At 43.6% G+C, this 21571-nt stretch overlaps 1 protein-coding gene across 2 annotated transcripts in view; it reads left to right on the forward strand.

Annotated features, from left to right (window-relative positions):
* Positions 1–21571, forward strand: part of LOC122798813 — a 2048867-nt gene that overhangs the window by 915297 nt on the left and 1111999 nt on the right. For both annotated transcript variants that reach the window (XM_044067935.1, XM_044067936.1), the window contains exon 11: positions 9582–9715. In XM_044067935.1, the coding sequence (XP_043923870.1) occupies positions 9582–9715 (134 nt within the window). The remainder of the gene's footprint in view (positions 1–9581; positions 9716–21571) is intronic.

Raw genomic sequence — 21571 nt, forward strand, 5'->3', positions numbered from 1 at the left:
AAGCTGTTCGCAAGTGCCGGTCGGTCAGATCCAGAGATTTCAGCTACCGAAGACTTCTAAAAAAGCTAAGTACCCCGTTGGGGACTCTTTCTTGCCTCAGCCGATGTCAAAGTAAATAATTGTTTAACTTGTGGGAAACAAATACCTCATAAGGATTTCCACTCTTACTGCCTTCCTTGCTTAGGCCCAGACCACGACATATCAGCTTGTTTAGCCTGTGCTTCCTTCAACCGACGGACACTTAGACGTCAGTCAGAGTTTGCTGAAGAGTTTTTTGGCTCCGCTTTTGCATATAAAATGCCATCGGAGACTCCGACTACACATTTAGCCAAAAAACGTAAGGAAAAGGACCGACACTTGCGGCCCGCGGTTTCGGCTGAAAACACGGTTAGGCCTACCGCGAGTGTCTCTGTTTCGGCTGAAACAGAGTCCTCGGTTCTTCCTTCGGCCGAAAGCATGCCTCTGACAACCGAGGCCACAGAGGCCCCGGCTGAGTCGGCTACAGAAATTCCTACCGAAGAAGCAGGCACACAAGATTTGTCCGACACCATTCCGTTGAACATCTCTACTCCTGCACATGGGGCAGCTAGACCCCCTGCTTCTATGTCTATCAAGGCCTTCTCCAGGGCTAAAGCAGCTAAACTTTCCAAGGCCTTGCCTACAAAAGCTCCCCATCACAGACCTTCCTCTAGTTCTCAGATTCTCAGCCTTGCTGAGGACCTTATTTCTCTGATCAGGGGATCCCAACCTCACCCAGACAGGGCCTCACAACACCCTCTTGAAAAGAGGCCTAGGACTGAACCCCCTGAACCTCTCTCCTCGGACTATTCCTCGGATGGATCAGATTTATCAGACCATCAGGAAGGACCATACTCACCTTATGAGGATTCTGATGCAGAAGACTCCATTCCTTCTGCCTCCCCCCCAGAAGAATTTTCATTTGGGGAAACTCTACACTCAATGAGGGAACACTTCCAATGGCAGGGTCAGGATTTAAACTGTCAATTTCACATGATACAATACCAGGAATTTTTGTTAGATCAGCTGAATAAAAAGCTTTCCTCTCCTGAACCTTTAGACCGCAAGTCCCTTCAGGATTTGGTACACAACTCTCAGCAGGTCAGTAATCATTTCTTAAAATGTGGCTATGATGCACTGGAGGCTTCATTTAGATCAGCTATGACTGGAGCAGTGATTCGAAGGCATGCCTGGCTAAAAGAGCAATCCTTTCCAGACCATGTTAAGTCTAAACTCCTAGATGCCCCTATGGAGAAACAAAGTTTATTTGGCTCCCCTGCACAGGAGGTTCTGAAGAAAGTGGAAGAAAAAGCAAAATCTGTCCAAACAGTCAAGGATTTTCTGCAGGTCCAACCTCCGAGGTTCAGCAGAAATTGGCCTTCAAAGAATTGGTCCTTTCCAGACACCTCCAGAGCACATAGAGGCAGAAATAGATGCCCAAGGGGCAGAGGTCAATCAAGGGGTGCCTACAGGGGTCATCAGTGGCAACCTGCCAACCAGAGGAGTGCCGCCACAGCTGCGACTGCAACCACTTCCACAGGACAGACACAATGACTTGGCTCTGATTCCGCCTACCAGGGAACAACTGGAAGCACCCTTGGGCGGAAAGCTAGCTTTATTTTCAAAAAAACTGGCATTGCATTACAGGAGACAAATGGACTTTACAAACAATAGACAAAGGCTACAGGTTTCACTTCCACACTTTACCAAAAAAGAGAGGAATGCCAAACCTTCCACCAAGCCAGAAATCAGAAGCTCTAAAACAAATCATCAACTTAATAAGGATGAGAGCAATAGAAAAGGTACCATCTATGGAACAAGGCCAAGGATTTTACTCCAGACTATTCCTTGTACCAAGAAAAGAAAATCAATGGAGGCCTATTCTCGACTTGTCCGCACTGAACACATATCTCATTGTACCAAAATTCAAGATGCTGACCATACAGCAACTTCTTCCCATGTTGGGCAAGGAGTCTTGGCTGGTGACTCTAGATCTCAAGGAGGCATACCTGCACGTCCCTATATGACCAGATTGCAGAAGACACCTCAGATTTCTTGCAGGATCAGAGCATTATCAATTCTCAGCATTGCCCTTTGGCTTATCTACTGCGCCTGGCATCAGTAATTGCACATTGCAGGCTTCAGGGAATTCAAATCTACCCATACCTGGACGACTGCCTAATACAAGCGGACAACAAGGCAAAAATAATAAAGGATTTGGCCTATGTCATACAACTGCTGCAAGCCCTGGGATACACAGTCAACATACAAAAGTCAAGACTAGTGCTATCCCAAAGGATAACATTTTTGGGTGCAGAACTGGACACAATAACTCAGATGGCTTTTCTCACAGAAGAAAAACAAAAGCAACTACCAGTCTACTTCATGGCATTGACAAGACAAACTCAGCTTACTGCAAGGAAAGTCCTGCAGGCCCTGGGTTACATGGCATCCAGCATAATCTTGATCCCACATGCCAGGCTGCATATGAGAAAATTACAATGGTACCTAAGGAATGTATGGTCTCAACACAGACACAGTCTAGAAACCCTGATACCAATCATTCCATGCCTGAAAAAAGAATTCCTGTGGTGGGCTCAGGCCTGCCAGACCAACAGAGGATTGCCTTTCCACAAACCACAACCAAGGCAGACCATCACCACAGACGCCTCAGACCTAGGCTGGGGGGCACACATGGAAGACAAGTGTATCCAAGGCCTATGGTCCCAAGACCAGCTGAATCTACACATAAATCTAAAGGAAATGCTAGCAGTGAAGCATGCAATCAAGGCATTCAAATCATTCCTCCAGCAAGGACACCTGCTGATAAGGACGGACAATACCACAGTCATGTGGTACATCAACAAACAGGGAGGCACACATTCCTACTCTCTATGCCGGATGGCAGTGGACCTGTGGAACCTAGGCCTGAATCTCAACATTCAACTGCAGGCCAGAATCGTACCAGGAAAAGAGAATTCACTAGCAGACAGCTTAAGCAGAACTACCACGGATGCTCACGAATGGATGCTGCATCCAGACATCTTCAAAACCATAACAAAGAAATGGGGAATGCCAGAGATAGACCTGTTCGCCTCCCCACTCAACCACCAACTGAAGAAATTCTGCTCAAGAGAATACCACCCACAAGCCTGGAGGGTGGACTCCCTTTCTTTCAGCTGGAAGGCCCTGACAGTTTATGCCTTTCCACCTCTCCCATTGATGTACAAAGTTCTACTGAAGATCAGGGAGGAACAGCCAAAGGTAATTCTGATAGCTCCAGACTGGCCAAGGCAGCATTGGTACCCGCTACTGAGAAGCATGTCTCGGACGGACTCATGGCCTCTACCTCTATGGCCTTTACTTCTAACGCAGAACAACTACAAGACCCTGCATCCAAACTTGAAAACGCTGCAGCTAACTGCCTGGAAAATTGCATAAAACAAAACCAACCTGTTTTATCTCAGAGGGTCAAGGACATTATCCTGGAGGCTCAGACCCTCCACAAGGAAAACATATTCAGCCAAATGGAAGAGATTCCTCATTTGGCGTGCATCAAAGGGAACAAATGTCACACTGGCAAACCTAGCACACATCCTAGAATACTTAGCAGAACTGTTCCACAATGGCCTGTCCTATTCTTCCATTAAGATTCATGCTTCAGCAATTTCAGCAGAGTGTACAACATGGATCCTCCTGTCTTCTCTCACCCTCTCCTCAGACAATTTTTGAGAGGGATCAAAAATGTAAAACCTCCAAGGAAACCACCTCTGCTTGCATGGGATCTCAGTTTTGTGCCAGAAAAATTAACACTTCCCCCTTTTGAACCAGCAGCAACAGCAGACTTACAGTTCTTATCTTGGAAAACTGCCTTCCTGCTAGCAATCACTTCAGCAAGAAGGGTATCCGAGTTACAGGCATTAATGGCAGTGCAGCCTTTCCTTATCTTTCACCAGGATAGAGCGTCTCTGAGAACCAATCCTACTTTCATGCCAAAGGTGGTATCCAGGGTATCCTTGAACCAAGCTATTCATTTACTTACATTCTTCCCTAACCCACAGAACAGGGGGGAAAAACTACTACACACCTTGGATGTACACAGACAACTGCGCTACTATCTGGACAGAACTAAGACCAGCAGAAAAACTGACCAGCTTCTGGTAGCATATGCAACGGGAGTGCAAGGAAAAGCAATTTCAAAACAGACAATTTCAAAATGGATAGGAAATTGCATTCGATTCTGCTACTCTTTTCATGGAAAGACAACTCCTGAAAATATCAGGCCTCACTCCACAAGAGCTACAGCCACCACTACAGCTTTCCTACGAGTGGCTACCAAAGACATTTTAGAAGCTGCAACTTGGAGCTCCGTGCATACATTTGCCAAGCATTACAATCTTCCTTTATACTCCAGATCCCGAGCAGGTTTTGCAACTGCAGTTTTACAAGGGATCTTAACTACACCATCATTATCTTAGTGCCTCCTCCCCCAGTTTGGCTGTGGTATTCTACCCATATGTTATGACTGCAGATGCATCCTTGAAGGACATAGTACAGTTTTGTACCTACCATAAATGTAAATGTCTGATAGGTATGCATCTGCAGTCAGGATTACCCACCCTCCTTCCCCTCTGTGGTATTCCTAGGGTGCTTACCCCTCTCTTCGCTAGCTGGGTGAATCTATTATGGTGTATTTGTTTGTATGTATATATGTATATATACTTTTTGATTTCTACTGTTTGGAATTTTCTACTTTTATACGAATTTAGCCTTCCTAGAGGGCACCTGGCATCTGGGGCAAGAAACACTGAGGAAAATGGCGTCAGCTGATGCCTTTATACCCCAGGAGCTATGACGTCGGGTGAAGTGCGACATCAGCCGAGGCCAGACCCAGACTTTGGAATCCGGCCGACCGAAGGGCTGCCTGAGGCAGGACAACCATATGTTATGACTGCAGATGCATACCTATCGGACATCTACATTTATGGTAGGTACAAAACTGTACTTTTCTCATTGCATTTCCCAGTGTATTGCTATGGTTTATACTTGTAAGGGATCGCCTTTAACAAGACCTGTCAGAGCTCATTCCACTAGATCTGTGGCTACATCAACTGCCCATTTAGCCCAACATTCATTAGATGAGATTTGTGCTGCAGCCACCTGTTCTGCTCCTCATACCTTCATTAATCATTACAATCTCGACCTAGTTTGCAGGAACAGGGCTTCCTTTGGCTCCACAGTTCTTTGGCATGTCCATCCATGAGGCCAGCCAGGATTATATGGAGCTGGGGACTCGGGATGGCAGCTCTGTTTGGGAGCCGATGTCGACCCAGGCCTCAACAAACACCTCAGTGTTAAGTGTGCTTTACTGTGGTACAGATTACCACCCTCCCAGGCAGAAGACTCTTGGCTCCCCAATTTTATGTTTCAATGATAGACACATCCATTGGTTCTTACAGCACCTACTACTGATTGGCCCCTTTCAGAACACCCGACTGGTAACTGGTTAATTTCAGGATTGGCTACTTTCAGAAAAGGTAATTTTTCATTGACTGCCAGTCTGGGCTAACCTCACCCACTGCTAGCATCAGGGACTGGGGCAGCCTGGTATAATTTCACCCACTGCTGGAGACAGGGACTGGGGCAGACTGATTTAACCTCACCCATTCCTGGGGGCCAGGACTGTGGCATTCTGATCTATTGCACTGCCTGATCCTCCTGAGGGCATGTAGTTGATGGCCCAGGGATGTGTCAGCTTCTGTCAAACTACTTCGGCATTAGTACTGCGCGAGCTTGGCTTTCTGGGGAAGGCATGTATGAGGTTATGCATGCAAACCCATTGGAAGGGGAGAATTTCAGGGCTTTTGCCAGCCATGTCAGTTGCCAAAGAGTTAGGAATTAGGGCTTGCAAACAAAACCCTTGATGACTGCTTATGTGAGTGCAGACGTGGGGGAGGGACAGTTTGTGTGTGAGGAGGGGCTAATCATTGACAGACATTAGCAGACTGGGCAGATTGTTAAAAAGACGTGTAAGAAAATGGAGGAAAGGTATATTTTTGTGTATGCATTGCAGTTACATATTCATCCTGATATGTGACTAGAATATAGAAACAATAAATTTGATCCATATCAGACTGTCAAGTGTAATGTGTTGACATTGGTAAACTTAATTCTTTTAGAAAGGCTGACTGCCCTTAATGCATTAGAGCACTTGATTATTTACATTATGCAAAAGGAGGTGAAAGCCTGAATGCATTTGGTAAACAAAATCAGGTAAGTGAGTTGCATAACTCTGTTAATATATTCTGTATATATGTTTTAATACAAACTTATTGGCAGTTTTTTTCCCCTAAAATAATAGTAAAATTGAAAGACAGATGTATATTGGGTCAGGTTTAAAATATTTTTATTTTACTATTTTTTGAATGCCGGAGGTAGGGTTGCAGGAATAGTCTTGGCATTAACTTTGTGTTCTGTTTAATAATGACTTTGGTTCTTTTTTTCCAGTAAAATAAAATAAAAGTAATTGCAGTAACTGCAAGTTTTTTTCTTCCCCAAGTAGTATAGACAAAGTAAAAAACTGTTAATATATTGTTACTGGAAATGCATCAATGCTTGAAATAGTTGGTTTTGGATATGGTCAAATGTATAACACATTTAACCAGTGACATAATTCTAACGTAGATGAATCATACAACACTCTAAGTCCTTGTAGAGAATCAAAGTACAGTCTTAATTCCATGGAGAGTCCATTAGAATTTGAAACAGGAGGTTCCATACATTTCCTGTAGAGCTTTTCTTGGAATTTTTAGAAAACTTATAATGCTTCAAATGCTTTATTGTATAAGAAAAAAAAAAAAAAAAAAGCTGGCAAAGAAGACTGGTCCAGGGACCACCATTAAATTGTAATGTACAGTTAACTAAAACGTTAAGAGAAATAGCCTACATGGAATTGTTATTCTTTTATAAAGATCTTTTAATATGGGGGCATGTGAAGTAGCTCTGCATTTTGAATTCCATGTGAGTGGGCCATAAGAATATGGGTAAAGAACAGAAGATTATTTGGTTGGTTAAGGAATTTTTAACAAATTCACAAAGTGGACATACTGTCTTAAGTGGGATGTAGTTTACTGCAACTTTCCACAGATTTGTCATTGTTTTACACTTGTTTAAGGGGCACTCTAATCATAGTAATTAAGATGAATGCTGCTTTAATTGTGGTAACACTTGTAGCCTGAAGGAGTGGCATCTAAAAGCCTGCTGGCTGTTTTTTTAAATAGTGATTGTTTTGCATTTTCATGTCTTGGTGATTGACAGGAGCTTGCTGTTACTGAGTTCTGTTTGATTTGTCTTTAGTAGTGAAACAAGCAGTTAGCATGGGCGGCCACGATGGTGCAGCGGTTAGCGTTGTCGCCTCACAGCAAGAGGTTCTCTGGTTCGATCCTCGGCTGGGGTGCCTTCTGTGCGGAGTCTGCGTGTCCTCCCTGTGGTTGCGTGGGTTTCCGCCGGGTGCTCCGGTTTCCTCCCACATCCCAAAGATATGCTGTAGGTGGATTGGGCACTCTAAATTGGCCCTAGGTGTGCATGTGTGTGCCTTCTGTGGAAGGTTAGGCGCCAGGCTGGCAACTCAACACTGTAAAACTCCACTGCCAATCATGAGCGGACAGGTGATCCGCTGTGGCAACCCCTAACCGGGAAAAAGCCGAAAGAAGTAGTAGTGAAACAAGCAGTTAGCTGTGTGCATTGTAGGTGATTCCCATCTGGCAATGTGCCGTAGAAGTGGGTATCTCTAATTTAGTAATTTACATCCCAGGGGAAGCAGATGAGGTGGTGGAATACCAGAGGCTTTCTGGAGCTGTTGTAGAAGCCAGTACATGATTTAAGCTTCACAGTCCTCCTCTCTTCGGCTTACTGTACCAAGGTAGATGGAGGCAGAGATGGATCCATTTTCCATCCTCTGGCATGAGGTGTTCCTGTACACACTACTGCCATTCCTGTGCCTAATCCCAAAGGTTAAAAAAGAAGGGGAAAAAAAAAACAAATTTTTGTCAAATACATCCTTTCCCTCAATCTGCTTTACCTTGGGGCCTTCTTCTGAAAGAGATCTTTTGATTTCTACTGGACCTAGTAGGCGCTTCAGAAATGATTGAGGCTGTTAGGAAGCCTTTCAGTCAGGTTTACTCTTTTTTCTGAGGATATTTCTTCCATCAGCATAAGTAGCACTCTACCATTCACAAAAACATTCTCCTTCTGCTCACTGATGAGTACTGTTTCTCCTGACAAGTCTATTACTTTCTTCTCTACTTAAACTTGCTGCCTTTGTCTAGCCTGGTCTCTGTAGTTCTGTTTTCTGTTCCGTTTGTTAACGTCATACAACCATCCCACTTCTCATAGGTGACAAAGTCTGGGATTCATAAAGGTTACCACCAAGTGTACACTTGGTGTATTCTTTTTGAATGAATAGACAGCACAAGCAACAGGGTAGGGAAGTTCTTAAATACAGAACGTGTACACTTAGTGGTAACCTTTCTGAATCCCAGGCGAAGTCTTCCCTGAGGGCAGTAGTTTTAGAGCACTGCTGTGTTTCACAGTAACTTCTTGTAACATGCCCTTCGTATTAATTAAGTATGGCTTATATTCATGGGAGACCTGGAGTGTTCGTAGCTGTTAAGGAAATGTGGTCAAGAAACCGTATCATAAATGTGTGAAAGAAACATGCTCGTTTGATCAACATAAAGTTTGGGAACACTGTTTTTAAGAATGCTATAGGGAAAGAGTTATGGTTGAAATTGTGCACTAGATTTAAAATAAGATGCTTGTATTAAGGTCAGAATTTAGACTAGTTAAGATTTTTGTTATGGTTATATAGGACGGTAGACAATGATTCTAACAAGGTAGTACGCATAGGTGGAAAGCAGAATTAGAAGAACATGCTACTGGTACTGTATAGCAAATCCATGGAATCTGCAGTGATTTATAAAATGTTTTTCTTTTTTCTTTTTGTAGCGTATTGTTTATGATGAACTAAACTGTTAAATATGCTTATCTGTTGTATCATTTATGGAAATCTTAGTTTTCTTTTCAGCGAGTGCTGCAGAATCTTTTTCATATACTTGAGCTACCCATCAGTTCAGTTTGGAGCTATTAATTAACATCTCATCCAAATTAATTCAAAGAACATGAACAGAGCAAATCTACATGTTGTTGATGCACTTGGTTCATTTAGAGAGTTGCTCAGAGGAACAACATTATCATTGGAGGTGTTGTCTCTTGGTACTGTCATGGTATTAGAAACCCAAAATTAAAAAAGCGAAAAAACACTTGGTGCAAACTTCTATTGAACCATGTTAACATTGTGTGTTTTGGGCCATGGCTTTAAGCTGTCCAGTTTGGAATAAGTAAAACATTTGTTCAGAGCACTCTTCTTTATGCAGTTAAGAATTTTCACACTGTAAGGCATTACTTATGGTGAAGCATTTAGTCTTGTAGTGCCGGTTGGTTTGAGTGATAACTTGAGCAGTGTTATTGAATGAATCCTGGTGACCGACTTTTTCATTTTACAGAAATCCCTGCTCTGAAAAACTTTACAATTAAGACTGCAATGAAGCAAAGTGTAGTTACTGCTGAGAAGTTGATTCGAAGTGTGACATCGTTCATTAGCCATGTGGTTACATATCTTACCAATCAGCGGGCACAGGTATATCCTTAACATTTGAATGAAATTTGGCACTGCATTGTGAGTTGTACTGTTTTACTCAAATAGACTGTAGAAGGAGCTGTGAAATTAATCAATGTTGAAAGAATAAAATGCCATAAGTGCAGAATGAGAAGGAATATATTCCAATTAATCTTCTTTCTCTTCTTCTGGCTGTTCCCGTTAGGGTTTGCCATTCCATTTCTTCCTGTCCCTTGCATCTTGCTCTGTCACACCAACCCACCTGCATGTCGTCTCTCACCACATCCATTAACCTTATATTAGGCCTTCGTCTTTTCCTCTTACCTGGCAGCTGCATCCTTAGCTTCCTTCTCCCAATATATCCAGCACTCCTTCTCACCACATGTGCAAACCAACACAATCTCGCCTCTCTGGCTTTGCCTCCAAACCATCCAACCTGAGCTGACCCTCTAATATACTGATTCCTAACCCTGTCCATCCTCATCACACCCAATGCAGGCCTCGACATCTTTAACTCTGCCACCTCCATCACGGACTCCTGTCTTTTTGTCAGTGCCACAGTCTTCAACCCATGTAACATAGCTGGTCTCGCTACCATCTTGCAGACCTTCCCTTTCACTTTTACTGGTACCAGTCTGTCACAAATCACTCCTGACACACTTCTCCACCCACTCCACCTTGTCTGTACTCTGTTCCACACTCAGCATTACTCTGAACTGTTGATCCCAAGTATTTAAACTCCTCCACCTTCACCAGATCTTTTCCCTGCATTCTCACCATGCATGTATCCTCCCTCTCATTCACACACACATATTCTGTCTTAGTCCTGCTGACCTTCATTCCTCTCCTCTCTAGAGCATATCTCCACCTCTCCAAGGTCTCCACAACCTGTTCCCTACTCTCACTATAGATCACAATGTCATACGCAAACATCATAATCCTCAGGGAATCCTGTCTGATCCCATCTGTCAACCTATCACCATTGCAAATAAGAAAGGGCTCAGAGCTGATCCTTGATGGAATCCCACCTCCACCTTGAATGCATCCGTCACTCCTACCGCAGACCTCATCACTGTCACACTACCCTCGTACATATATTGTTACACTCTTACATACTACTTTGTGGACTTGAAGGAAGCATACGACAGGGTGCCTAGACAGTTGTGGTATTGTATGAGGAAGTCAGGAGTGGCAAAGACGCACTGCAACTCCTTCTCAACTCCTTTATACTTCTCCATCAACATAATCAGGGTAAACATCACATCTATACTGCTCACTAATCTTCACCTGCCTTCTAAACCTAGCTTCAACTACTCTTTCCCATAACTTCATGCTGTGACCAATCATTTTTATCCCTCTTTAGTTACTACAGCTCTGCACATCACCCTTATTCTTAAAAATTAGTACTAAAAACTACTATTCCGATCCTCAGGCATCCTCTCACTTTCCAAAATTTCATTAAACACCAGTGGAAGCATGAAGGTGTGTAGGAGAGACAGCAGTGGAGTTCTTAACCAGACTGTCATCTGGACCAACAGCCTTTCCATTCTTCATCCTCTTCATAGCTGTCCTTACTTCCTCCTAGCTAATCTTCCTGATTCACTATCCCCACATCATCCAACCTTCTCTCTCTCTCATTCTGTGCATTCATCAGGCCGTCAAAGTACTCCTTCCATCTGCTCAACACACACCCCTCACTTGAGTATGTTTCCTCATTATCCTTTATCGCCCATACCAGCTGCACATCTTTTCCAGCTTGGTCCCTCTGTCTTGCCAGTTGGTACAGGTCCTATTCTCCCTCCTTGGTGTCCAACCCTCCATACAACTGACCATATGCCTTATCCTTAGCCTTCGCTACCTCTCTCTTCAACATACGCCTCATCTCCTTATACTCCTGCCTAATTTCATCATCTCTGGCAGTTCCACTTCTTCTTTGCCAACCTCTTTCTCTGTATACTCTCCTGTACTTCCTCATTCCACCACCAGGTTGTCTTGTTCTCCTTCCTCTGTCCAGATGTCACACCAAGCACCTTTCTAGCTGTCTTCCTTATCAGCTTTGCTGGAGTTACCCAGCTGTTTGGTAACTCTTTACTGCCACCCAGTTCCTGTCGTAACTCTTCCCTGAACTCCTACACACAGTCATCCTTTTTCAACTTCCACCATTTGATCCTTGGCACTCCCCTCACTCTCCTTCTCCTCCTCTTGATCACCAACGTCATCCTACAGATCACCATCCAATGCTGCCTAACTACGCTTTCCCCTGTCACCATTTTACAGTCTCCAGTCTCCTTCAGAATGGCCCTCCTGCATAGGATGTAATCCACCTATGTGCAACTTCCTTCACTCTTGTACATCACCCTGTGCTCTTCCCTCTTCTTGAAATACATATTCAGCACAGCCATGTCTTTCCTTTTCACAAAATCCACTACCATCTGACCTTCTACATTCCTGTCCTTAACACCATACCTACTGTAAATCAGAGTGTAAAGAGTGTGTGGTTGTATCTTTAAGAAGCATGCAAGGCTGTATGTAACCGCACACGTGTACACCCTTAGTGCCATTTTGTAACAGCAGTTAAGGAGTAAGCATGCATGATCGTAGTCTTTAGTTGTATATAAGCTATTTAAGTTAGTCAATAGTCAACAGTAGTAATGTGTTTGTATGTAATAAAGCTGCTTAAACAGAATCCACAAAGATTCATTTATTCATGTACCAACACGAAAGCAACATGTCAGAACTGGGATGGAAGAGAGAAGAATATTCCGTGCCCTGAGATATAAAGATGCCAACGAAGGTAAAATCGAGAGAAAAGTGCACAATCACAGCCAGAAAGAAACTAAGGTTCTTGATGGGAAAGACAATAAATGGGCATTACAAGGGCACAGACTGCATTATGAGGCAGCAGAAAGCAAGAAAAGTTTAAGTAAAGAAAATGTTTAATATAAAAGTATTCGATGAAACAATTAACTATACAGCAAAACGAGCATGTGTAAAGCAGAAAACAAGTGTGTTTAAAGCAAAACTAGTATGTTTGAGGTAGAGTCAGGCATGTTTAGAGTAAAACAAGCACAAGAAAAGTGTTTTGGGCGTCAAAAGGACTTGTCTTTCGGCTTTTCCTGGTTAGGGGTCACCACAGCGTTACTCCGGTCCACCAGTGATTGGCAGTAGATTTTCACGAACGCCGAGGTGCCAGCTCGACGTTCAACCTTCAGCGAAGGCACGCCCAGTCTTTCGAACGCCCACCTAAGCACGGGGAGGACATGCAGACTCCACACAGAAGGCCCTCCCTGCACTCCAGCCAAGAATCGAACGGGAGAACCTCTTGCTGTGAGGCAACAACGCTACTGCTGCACAAGCGCAGCTTGGGCGTCGGACTTAAACGAGCAAAATGACTACAATAAGGCTGATAAAGGGGACATTACATGAAATCAAGTCAACTGTGAGTGTTTTGGCAAAGTACTGTATCTGAGCATAACTACAACTACCAAAAGGCATAACTAAAGATGTCCTTCAAGGATGCATCTGCAGTCCTTACAAATGGGTTGTCCTGTCGTCAGGCAGCCCTTCGGTCGGCCGGATTCCAAAGTCTGGGTCTGGCCTCGGCTGGTGTCGCACTTCACCCGACGTCATAGCTGCAGTTCTTCGGGTATAAAGGCATCAGCCGACGCCATTTTCCTCAGTCTTTCTTGCGCTGGCCGAAGCAGAAGCTGTTCGCAAGTGCCGGTCGGTCAGAACCAGAGATTACTACTACAAGTACCGAAGACTTCTAAAGCTAAGTACCCGTTGGGGACTCTTTCTTGCCTCAGCCGATGTCAGAAAAAGTGAATAACTGTTTAACTTGTGGGAAACAAATACCTCATAAAGATTTCCACTCTTACTGCTTACCTTGTTTAGGCCCAGACCACGACGTAGCAGCTTGTCTAGCCTGTGCTTCTTTCAACCGACGGACGCTTAGACGTCGGTCGGAATTTGCTGAAGAGTTTTTCGGCTCCGATTTTGCTTACATTATGCCGTCGGATACTCCCGACTACGCAAATTTCTAAAAAACGCAAGGATAAGGACCGACACTTGCGGTCCACGGTTTCGGCCGAAACCGCGGTTAAGCCAACCGCGAGTGTCTCGGTTTCGGCTGAAACCGAGTCCACGGTTCTTCCTTCGGCCGAAAGCTTACCACTTACCGAGGCCTCATCCAGCCTGGCTGAATCTGCTACTGAAATCCCACCTGCTCTTGCAGGTTCGCAGGATTTATCTGATACTATCCCTTTGGATATTTCTACCCCTGCACGTGGAGCTGCTAGGCCTCCTGCATCCATGTCTATTAAGGCCTTTGCCAGGGCTAAAGCAGCAAAAACTACCAAATCAGTGCCTGCTAAGACCCCCTCACATAGGCCTAGTTCCAGTTCACAAATGCTTAGTCTAGCAGAGGATCTCATTTCTTTGATCCGGGGATCCCAACCACATCCAGACAGGGCCTCTCACCCACCTCCAGAGAAGAGGACTAGAGTAGAGCCCCCTGAGCCAGTTTCTTCAGATGGCTCCACTGATGAGTCAGATAATTCAAACCCTCCAGAGGGCCCCTTTTCTCCTTATGAGGACTCTGATGCAGAAGACTCCATTCCTTCTGCCTCTCCGCCTGAGGAATTTTCTTTTGGGGAAACCTTGCATGCTATGAGGGAACAATTTCAATGGCAGGGCCAGGATTATTCAGACTCTAGGAAAAGGACTAGAACCTTTTTGCATTTGCCACAGCATAGGCCTTTAGCCATTCCTCCAGTACTTACTGTTGTGGATGATGCTTTTAATGATGCTTGTACTGCTCCTGATACTCTTCCTCCGGCCCCTGCTAAGCCCGATAGGTACTACAGGGTTCCGGACACACTTTATCATTTGTATAAGGCCCCTTTTGCAGACCCCGAAACTATCTCCCAGGGACCCAAGGCTGTAGCAGCTTCTTCTACCAAAAACCCCCTCCCTCTGAAAGGGAATCTAGGGCCTTAGAGAGATGGGGTAAAAAAGTTTACACTTCTGCTACTCTTTCAGCTAGGGCCTTGAACTGTCAATTCCACATGATTCGGTATCAGGAATTTGTTAGACCAATTAACTAAAAAACTGTCCTCGGATGAACCATTAGACAAAAAATCTGTACAGGAAATGGTACAATAACATTCAGCAGGTCAGTAATCCTTCATTAAAATGCGGCTATGATGCACTGGAGGCTTCCTTTAGATCAGCCATGACTGGCACAGTGATCAGAAGACATGCATGGTTGAAAGAGCAGTCCTTACCAGACCATGTTAAATCAAAGCTCCTAGATGCTCCCATGGATAAGCTCAATTTGTTTGGCTCCCTGCAGCAGGTGCTGAAGAAGGTGGAAGAGAAAGCAAAATCTGTCCAGACAGTCAAGGATTTCTTGCAGGTCCAGCCTCCAAGGTTTAGCAGGAACTGGCCTTCCAAGAATTGGTCCTTTCCAGACACCTCCAGACCTCCGAGAGGCAGGAATAGGCGCTCAAGAGGCAGGGGTCAATCCAGAGGTGCCTACAGGGGACGTCAGTGGCAGGCTAATATAACCAGCGAGGTACAGCCACAGATCCAGCCACCACCACTTCAACAGGACAATCACAGTGACTTGGCTCTGGAACCGCCTACCAGGGAACAACTAGAAGCATCCTTAGGCGGGAAGCTAGCCTTATTTTCAGTAAACTGGCATTACATCACAGGAGACAAATGGATTTTACAGACAATAGACCAAGGTTACAGGTTTCACTTCCATACTCTACCAAGGAAGAGAGGAATGCCAAACCTACCTCCAAATCAGAAGACAGAAGCTCTAGAACAAATAACTCACTTACTAAGGATGAGAGCTATAGAAAGGGTACCATCTATGGAACAAGGACAAGGATTTTACTCCAGACTCTTCCTGGTACCAAGAAAATAAAACCAATGGAGACCTATTCTCGACCTGTCCGCTTTAAACACATACCTCATTGTTCCAAAATTCAAAATGCTGACCCTACAGCAGCTTCTTCCCATGCTGGGCAAGGAGTCTTGGCTGGTAACTCTAGATCTCAAGGAGGCATACCTGCACGTCCCCATACGACCAAATTGCAGAAGATACCTCAGATTTCTTGCAGGATCAGAGCATTATCAATTCCCAGCATTGCCCTTTGGCTTATCTACTGCGCCCAGAGTATTCACGAAATGCCTAGCATCAGTAATTGCTCATTGCAGGCTTCAGGGAATTCAAATTTATCCTTACCTGGACGACTGCCTGTTAAAGCGGACAACAAAAACAAATTAACAAAAGATTTGGAAAGGGTCATTCATCTACTACAGGCCCTGGGATACACAGTCAATATAAAAAAGTCAAGGCTGATACCATCCCAAAGGATAACCTTCTTGGGTGCAGATTTGGACACAACAAAACAAATGGCATTCCTGACAGTAGAAAAACAGGAGCAACTCCCTTTCTACTTCATGGCATTAACAAAGCAGAACCAGCTAAACAGCAAGAAAAGTCCTGCAAGCTCTCGGTTACATGGCATCCTGCATAATATTGATTCCACATGCCAGACTACATATGAGGAAGTTACAGTGGTACCTAAGGAATTTATGGTCTCAGCACAAGCACAGCCTAGAAACCCAAATTCCAATAATTCCATGCCTGAAACAAGAATTCCAATGGTGGGCTCAGGCCTGTCAATCAAACAAGGGACTGCCCTTCCGCAGCACTCAACCAAGCCAGACCATCACAACAGACGCCTCAGACCTCGGTTGGGGGGCGCACATGCTGGACAAGTGCATACAAGGCTTATGGACTCAAGACCAGCTGCACCTACACATAAATCAAAAGGAAATGCTGGCAGTAAAACTGGCAATTCAGGCATTCAGACCATTTCTTCGACAGGGTCAACTGCTGATAAGGACGGACAACACCACAGTTATGTTGTACATCAACAAACAGGGAGGCACACATTCATACCCTCTATGCCGGATGGCAATGGACCTCTGGAATGTGGCACTGAGCTTCAACATTCAGCTTCAAGCAATTTTTGTGCCAGGAAAAGAAAATATACTAGCAGACATCCTAAGCAGAACTACCACGGATGCCCACGAATGGATGCTGCATCCGAACATCTTCAAAACCATTACAGGGAAATGGGGACTACCAGAAATAGACTTATTTGCATCCCCACACAATCACCAACTGAACATATTCTGCACAAGGACGTACCACCCACTTGCTTGGAAAGTAGACTCCCTATCTTTCAGTTGGAAAAACCTGACAGCATATGCATTCCCACCTCTTCCTTTGATGCACAAGGTGCTATTGAAGATCAAAGAAGAACGTCCAAGGATCATCCTGATAGCTCCAGTCTGGCCAAGACAACATTGGTACCCATTACTGAGGAGCATGTCTCGGGAACAAATATGGCCTCTGCCCCTAGTTCCCTTGCTGTTAACACAGAACAACTTCAAAACCCTGCATCCAAACCTGAAAACACTGCAGCTGGCTGCCTGGAACATTGCATAAGACCAAATAACCCAGATTTATCTCAAAGGGTTAAGGACATTATCTTGGAGGCTCGCAGACCCTCAACAAGAAAAAATTATTCAGCAAAATGGAAAAGATCTCATTTGGAGTACTGCAAAAGGAGAGAATGTGTCACTGGTAAACATAGCTAACATCCTGGAATACTTTCCAGAGCTCTTCCACAACGGCCTGTCCTATTCTTCCATTAAGATTCATGCATCAGCTATTTCAGCAGAATACAACTTGGATCCTCCAGTCTTCTCACATCCTCTGCTCAGGCAGTTTCTGAGAGGGATTAAAAATGTAAAGCCACCTAGGAAGCCACCATTGCCAGCATGGGACTTGAACTTTGTGCTAGAAAAGTTGACACTCCCTCCTTTCGAGCCAGCAGCAACAGCAGAATTACAGTACTTATCATGGAAAACTGCTTTCCTGCTTGCAATCACTTCAGCAAGAAGGGTATCTGAGCTACAGGCATTAATGGCAGTACAGCCCTTCCTGATCTTCCATCAAGATAGTGTCCATGAGAACTAATCCTACTTTTATGCCAAAGGTGGTCTCCAGGGTATCTTTAAATCAAGCTATCCACCTACCTACATTCTTCCCCAACCCACAGAACAGGGGGAAAGACTGTTGCATACCTTGGATGTACATAGACAATTACGTTACTACCTGGACAGGACCAAGAGCAATAGAAAGACTGACCAGCTACTGGTAGCATATGCGACAGGAATGGAAGGAAAAGCAATTTCCAAACAGACAATCTCTAAGTGGATAGGAAATTGCATTAGATTTTGTTACTCCTACCATGGGAAGAAAACTCCAGAAAACATCAGGCCTCACTCTACAAGGGCTACAGCCACTACCACAGCTTTCTTACGAGGAGTGGCTACCAAAGACATTTTAGAGGCTGCTACTTGGAGCTCCGTGCATACATTTGCCAAGCATTATAATTTACCTTTATACTCCAGATCCCGAGCAGGTTTTGCCACTGCTGTTTTGCAAGGGATCTTAACTACACCATAATCTTATTTCTCCTCCTCCCCCAGTTTGGCTGTGGTATTCTACCCATTTGTAAGGACTGCAGATGCATCCTTGAAGGACATAGTACAGTTTTGTACCTACCATAAATGTAGATGTCCGATAGGCATGCATCTGCAGTCAGGATTACCCACCCTCCTTCCCCTCTGTGGTACTCCTAGGGTATTTGCCCATCTTGTAGCTAGCTGGGGGAATCTATTATGGTGTATTTGTTTGTATATATGTACATGCTTATTTTTTGTTTGCTCTCTACTATTTGGAACCATTTGCATTTATCCAAATTTAGCCTTCCTAGAGGGCACCTGGCATCTGGGGCAAGAAACACTGAGGAAAATGGCGTCGGCTGATGCCTTTATACCCGAAGAACTGCAGCTATGACGTCGGGTGAAGTGCGACACCAGCCGAGGCCAGACCCAGACTTTGGAATCCGGCCGACCGAAGGGCTGCCTGACGACAGGACAACCCATTTGTAAGGACTGCAGATGCATGCCTATCGGACATCTACATTTATGGTAGGTACAAAACTGTACTTTATTCAAAGTATCTGTGTGTGTAAAAGTGCTTACAGTGTGTGCTTACTACTGTGTATGTATTTCAAAGAGTTTGTTGTGTGCAAAGTGCATCTGCTTCATGTAATTCAGTCAAAGTACAGTTATTTCAAAAAAGTTTACTGTGCTGGGTGTGTCCATTCGCAAAGAACTGCCATTACAGAGTGCTTCTTGTACTGTAGAGAGTTGCCTAGTAAGGTACTGCCATTCTGGGGACATTTCAGTGTGCTGTATGCAATTGTTCACATTGTGCAGTTACTTACCTTGTTTCTTACACTGATGAGAGGTATTTTTCTCAGAAAAGACAACATTACAAGAGTAAAAAAGTGCTCGTGAATTAGTCGCATTGTAAAGTTCTCGAATGTTTCTTAAAGCAATAACTTTAGTAAGTCAAGGTAAATGACTGTAGCATGCCTGTCTTCATCGATAAAGTCCCAAGAAGTACAGCAGATGATCATAATTGATGTTAGCATTTTCGCCTTTACAGATACATTTCAAAAGTATCGAAAAGCCTGAGTAGCTATTTCACAAAGTTCAGTAAAAGTATCAAAAAGCTCAAGAAGTTTATTTTGCAAAGTCCAGTTATTTGAAAGTACTATGGGATTGTTTATTCACATAATTCTGAAGAGCCTATCAAAAAGTACAAGTTTAGAGTGCAAAGGCATTGAATAGATATTGGCATTAATTCTGGCATAGGTGCATGTGTGTATATTTATGCTTATTTGCAAACCTCTTCGTTGGCTTGTGTTAATATGGCAGACAGATTTTGAAAACCCCTACTACTTGTGTTTGATCAGAATATTGCATAGAACTGGAGAATATTTGAGCAAGAGTACGATATTTTCATACAAGCAGCTTATGCAGATAGAGATGCACGCACAAGGGCATTCTTTGTGCTAAACTCAGCTGGGTCAGAAGCCATTGAAAGGGAGCATTCATTTGTGTATGCACTAGCAGTATGTGAAGGCGAAGGTGCAGACCCCCATATTGTTGTACAAGCTGAATCAAGAGAAGACCCTGAGTGTCTGAAGTGCAAGTTCAGAGAAATGTGTAACCCTCAGACAAAAATATTACATTAGAGAGGCATTTGTTTTACACAGGAGATCAGAAGCCAGGGGAGACATTTGCAGCTTACATAACTGACTTGAAAAATAGAGCTAAAACGTGTTGGTTTGGTGATCTAAAAGACATACTGATAAAGGACAGGCTTGTATGTGGTATTACCAGTGCTGATGTGAGAAAGATTTAACTTTGTGACAGTGATTTGACATTGAGTAAAGCCATAGATATTTGTCAGATCCATGAGGTGACAGAAAAACACACAAGTATGCTTGTGAGTGACAAGAGCGTGGTTTCAGTTACAGAGAGCATGTAGATAGTATGCAACCTCTGGTGAACAAGAACAGGCCTAAGGATGTGACGGCTACAGGATTTCCAAAGAAGGTGTGCAGCTTTCCAGAAAATTCTAAGAAAGGTGTAAGCTCCAGTGCCAGCTCAGTGCAACACAGGCAAGTTTCAATAAAACCTAAATCGAGCCTTATTGTCAACTGTTGCAATTGTAATGCGAATCATGAGTCTGAAAGAGAGAAGCGCTTAGCATGTGGTCAGCAGTGTCACAAGTGTAAAAAAAAAAAATGGAATCATTTACAGAAGTTTTGCAGATCAAGCCAGCCTCACACAGTTGTAAAGAAAGGATCCACAAAAAAGCAAGTTTATCAAGTAGAGTTGAAACAGTCAGCTTTCTAGTAGATGGTATATCAGTGCTTGGTGAAAGAGTTGATGATGCAGTGAACTTGTTAACAAGGAGTGACTGTCCGGATTAACAGAAAATACACAGAGCTCAAAGTAAACACTGGCTCAAAGTGTAATGTTTTATCAGCAGACACATTTGCAAGAGTGAGAACTAAAGAACAACTCAATGTAACCAGTAGTGCGAGACTTTTGTTGCTTATGGAGGCGAAGAAATTCAAACTGAAGGTTCAGTGATACTTTTTAATGTTCTTTGGCTGAGAGCTGTTAACTTGTTACTTTATGTGGTCGGAAAACCAGTGCAGTCTTTATTGGGTCTCTGGGATAGTTGGTAAGAATGAATCTACTTTCTTTGGCCAGAGTGTTTCTTCGGGTTAGTGCAGTCTCGAGTTCCAGTTTTTCAGAAGGCATTTTCTCAGAGAATGCTGATGTTTTTGATGACGAATTAGGCAAACTTCCAGTTGTGTATTCCATGAAACTAGACTCTGAGGTCACTTTAGAAGTCAGACCAGCAAGAAGAGTTCCAATAGCGATGCAAGATAAAGTTAAAGCTCAGTTGGATAAAATAGTACAGCAAGGTATGATTTGTCCAGTCACAGAACCAGTCAATAAAAACTAAGAGAAAATTCTAGCCAAGCAAGAATTTCCACTGAGTGACCCCTCAAACCTCTTGTATTAGAGGCACATGGGATATATGCAAATGACCCTTATAAACTTCAGCTGTTTCAGCTATATGGTGATTCTGAATTCCCATGGCTTTTTTTTTTTTTTTTTAATTTTTCTTTTAAGTTTTTCTTTTTAAGATTTAAAAAGAAAAAAGTCATGGGCATTCAAAATCGCCATATAGCTGAAATACTGATGATCATAAGAGTCATTTGCATAAAAGTTTCTTAGTTTTTATTGATTGTTTTTTCTGTGTGACCTTTTCACTCGGTTTGTTAGTTGGGATATTTTGCAGACACCCTGTTGGTAATGGACATCAGCTGGGTATAACAGCCCTGTGTTTCA

The sequence above is a fragment of the Protopterus annectens genome, chromosome 3.part1 (genome assembly GCF_019279795.1).
Source record: "Protopterus annectens isolate FY-2018-M chromosome 3.part1, PAN1.0, whole genome shotgun sequence".
Classification (NCBI taxonomy): Eukaryota; Metazoa; Chordata; order Ceratodontiformes; family Protopteridae; genus Protopterus; species Protopterus annectens.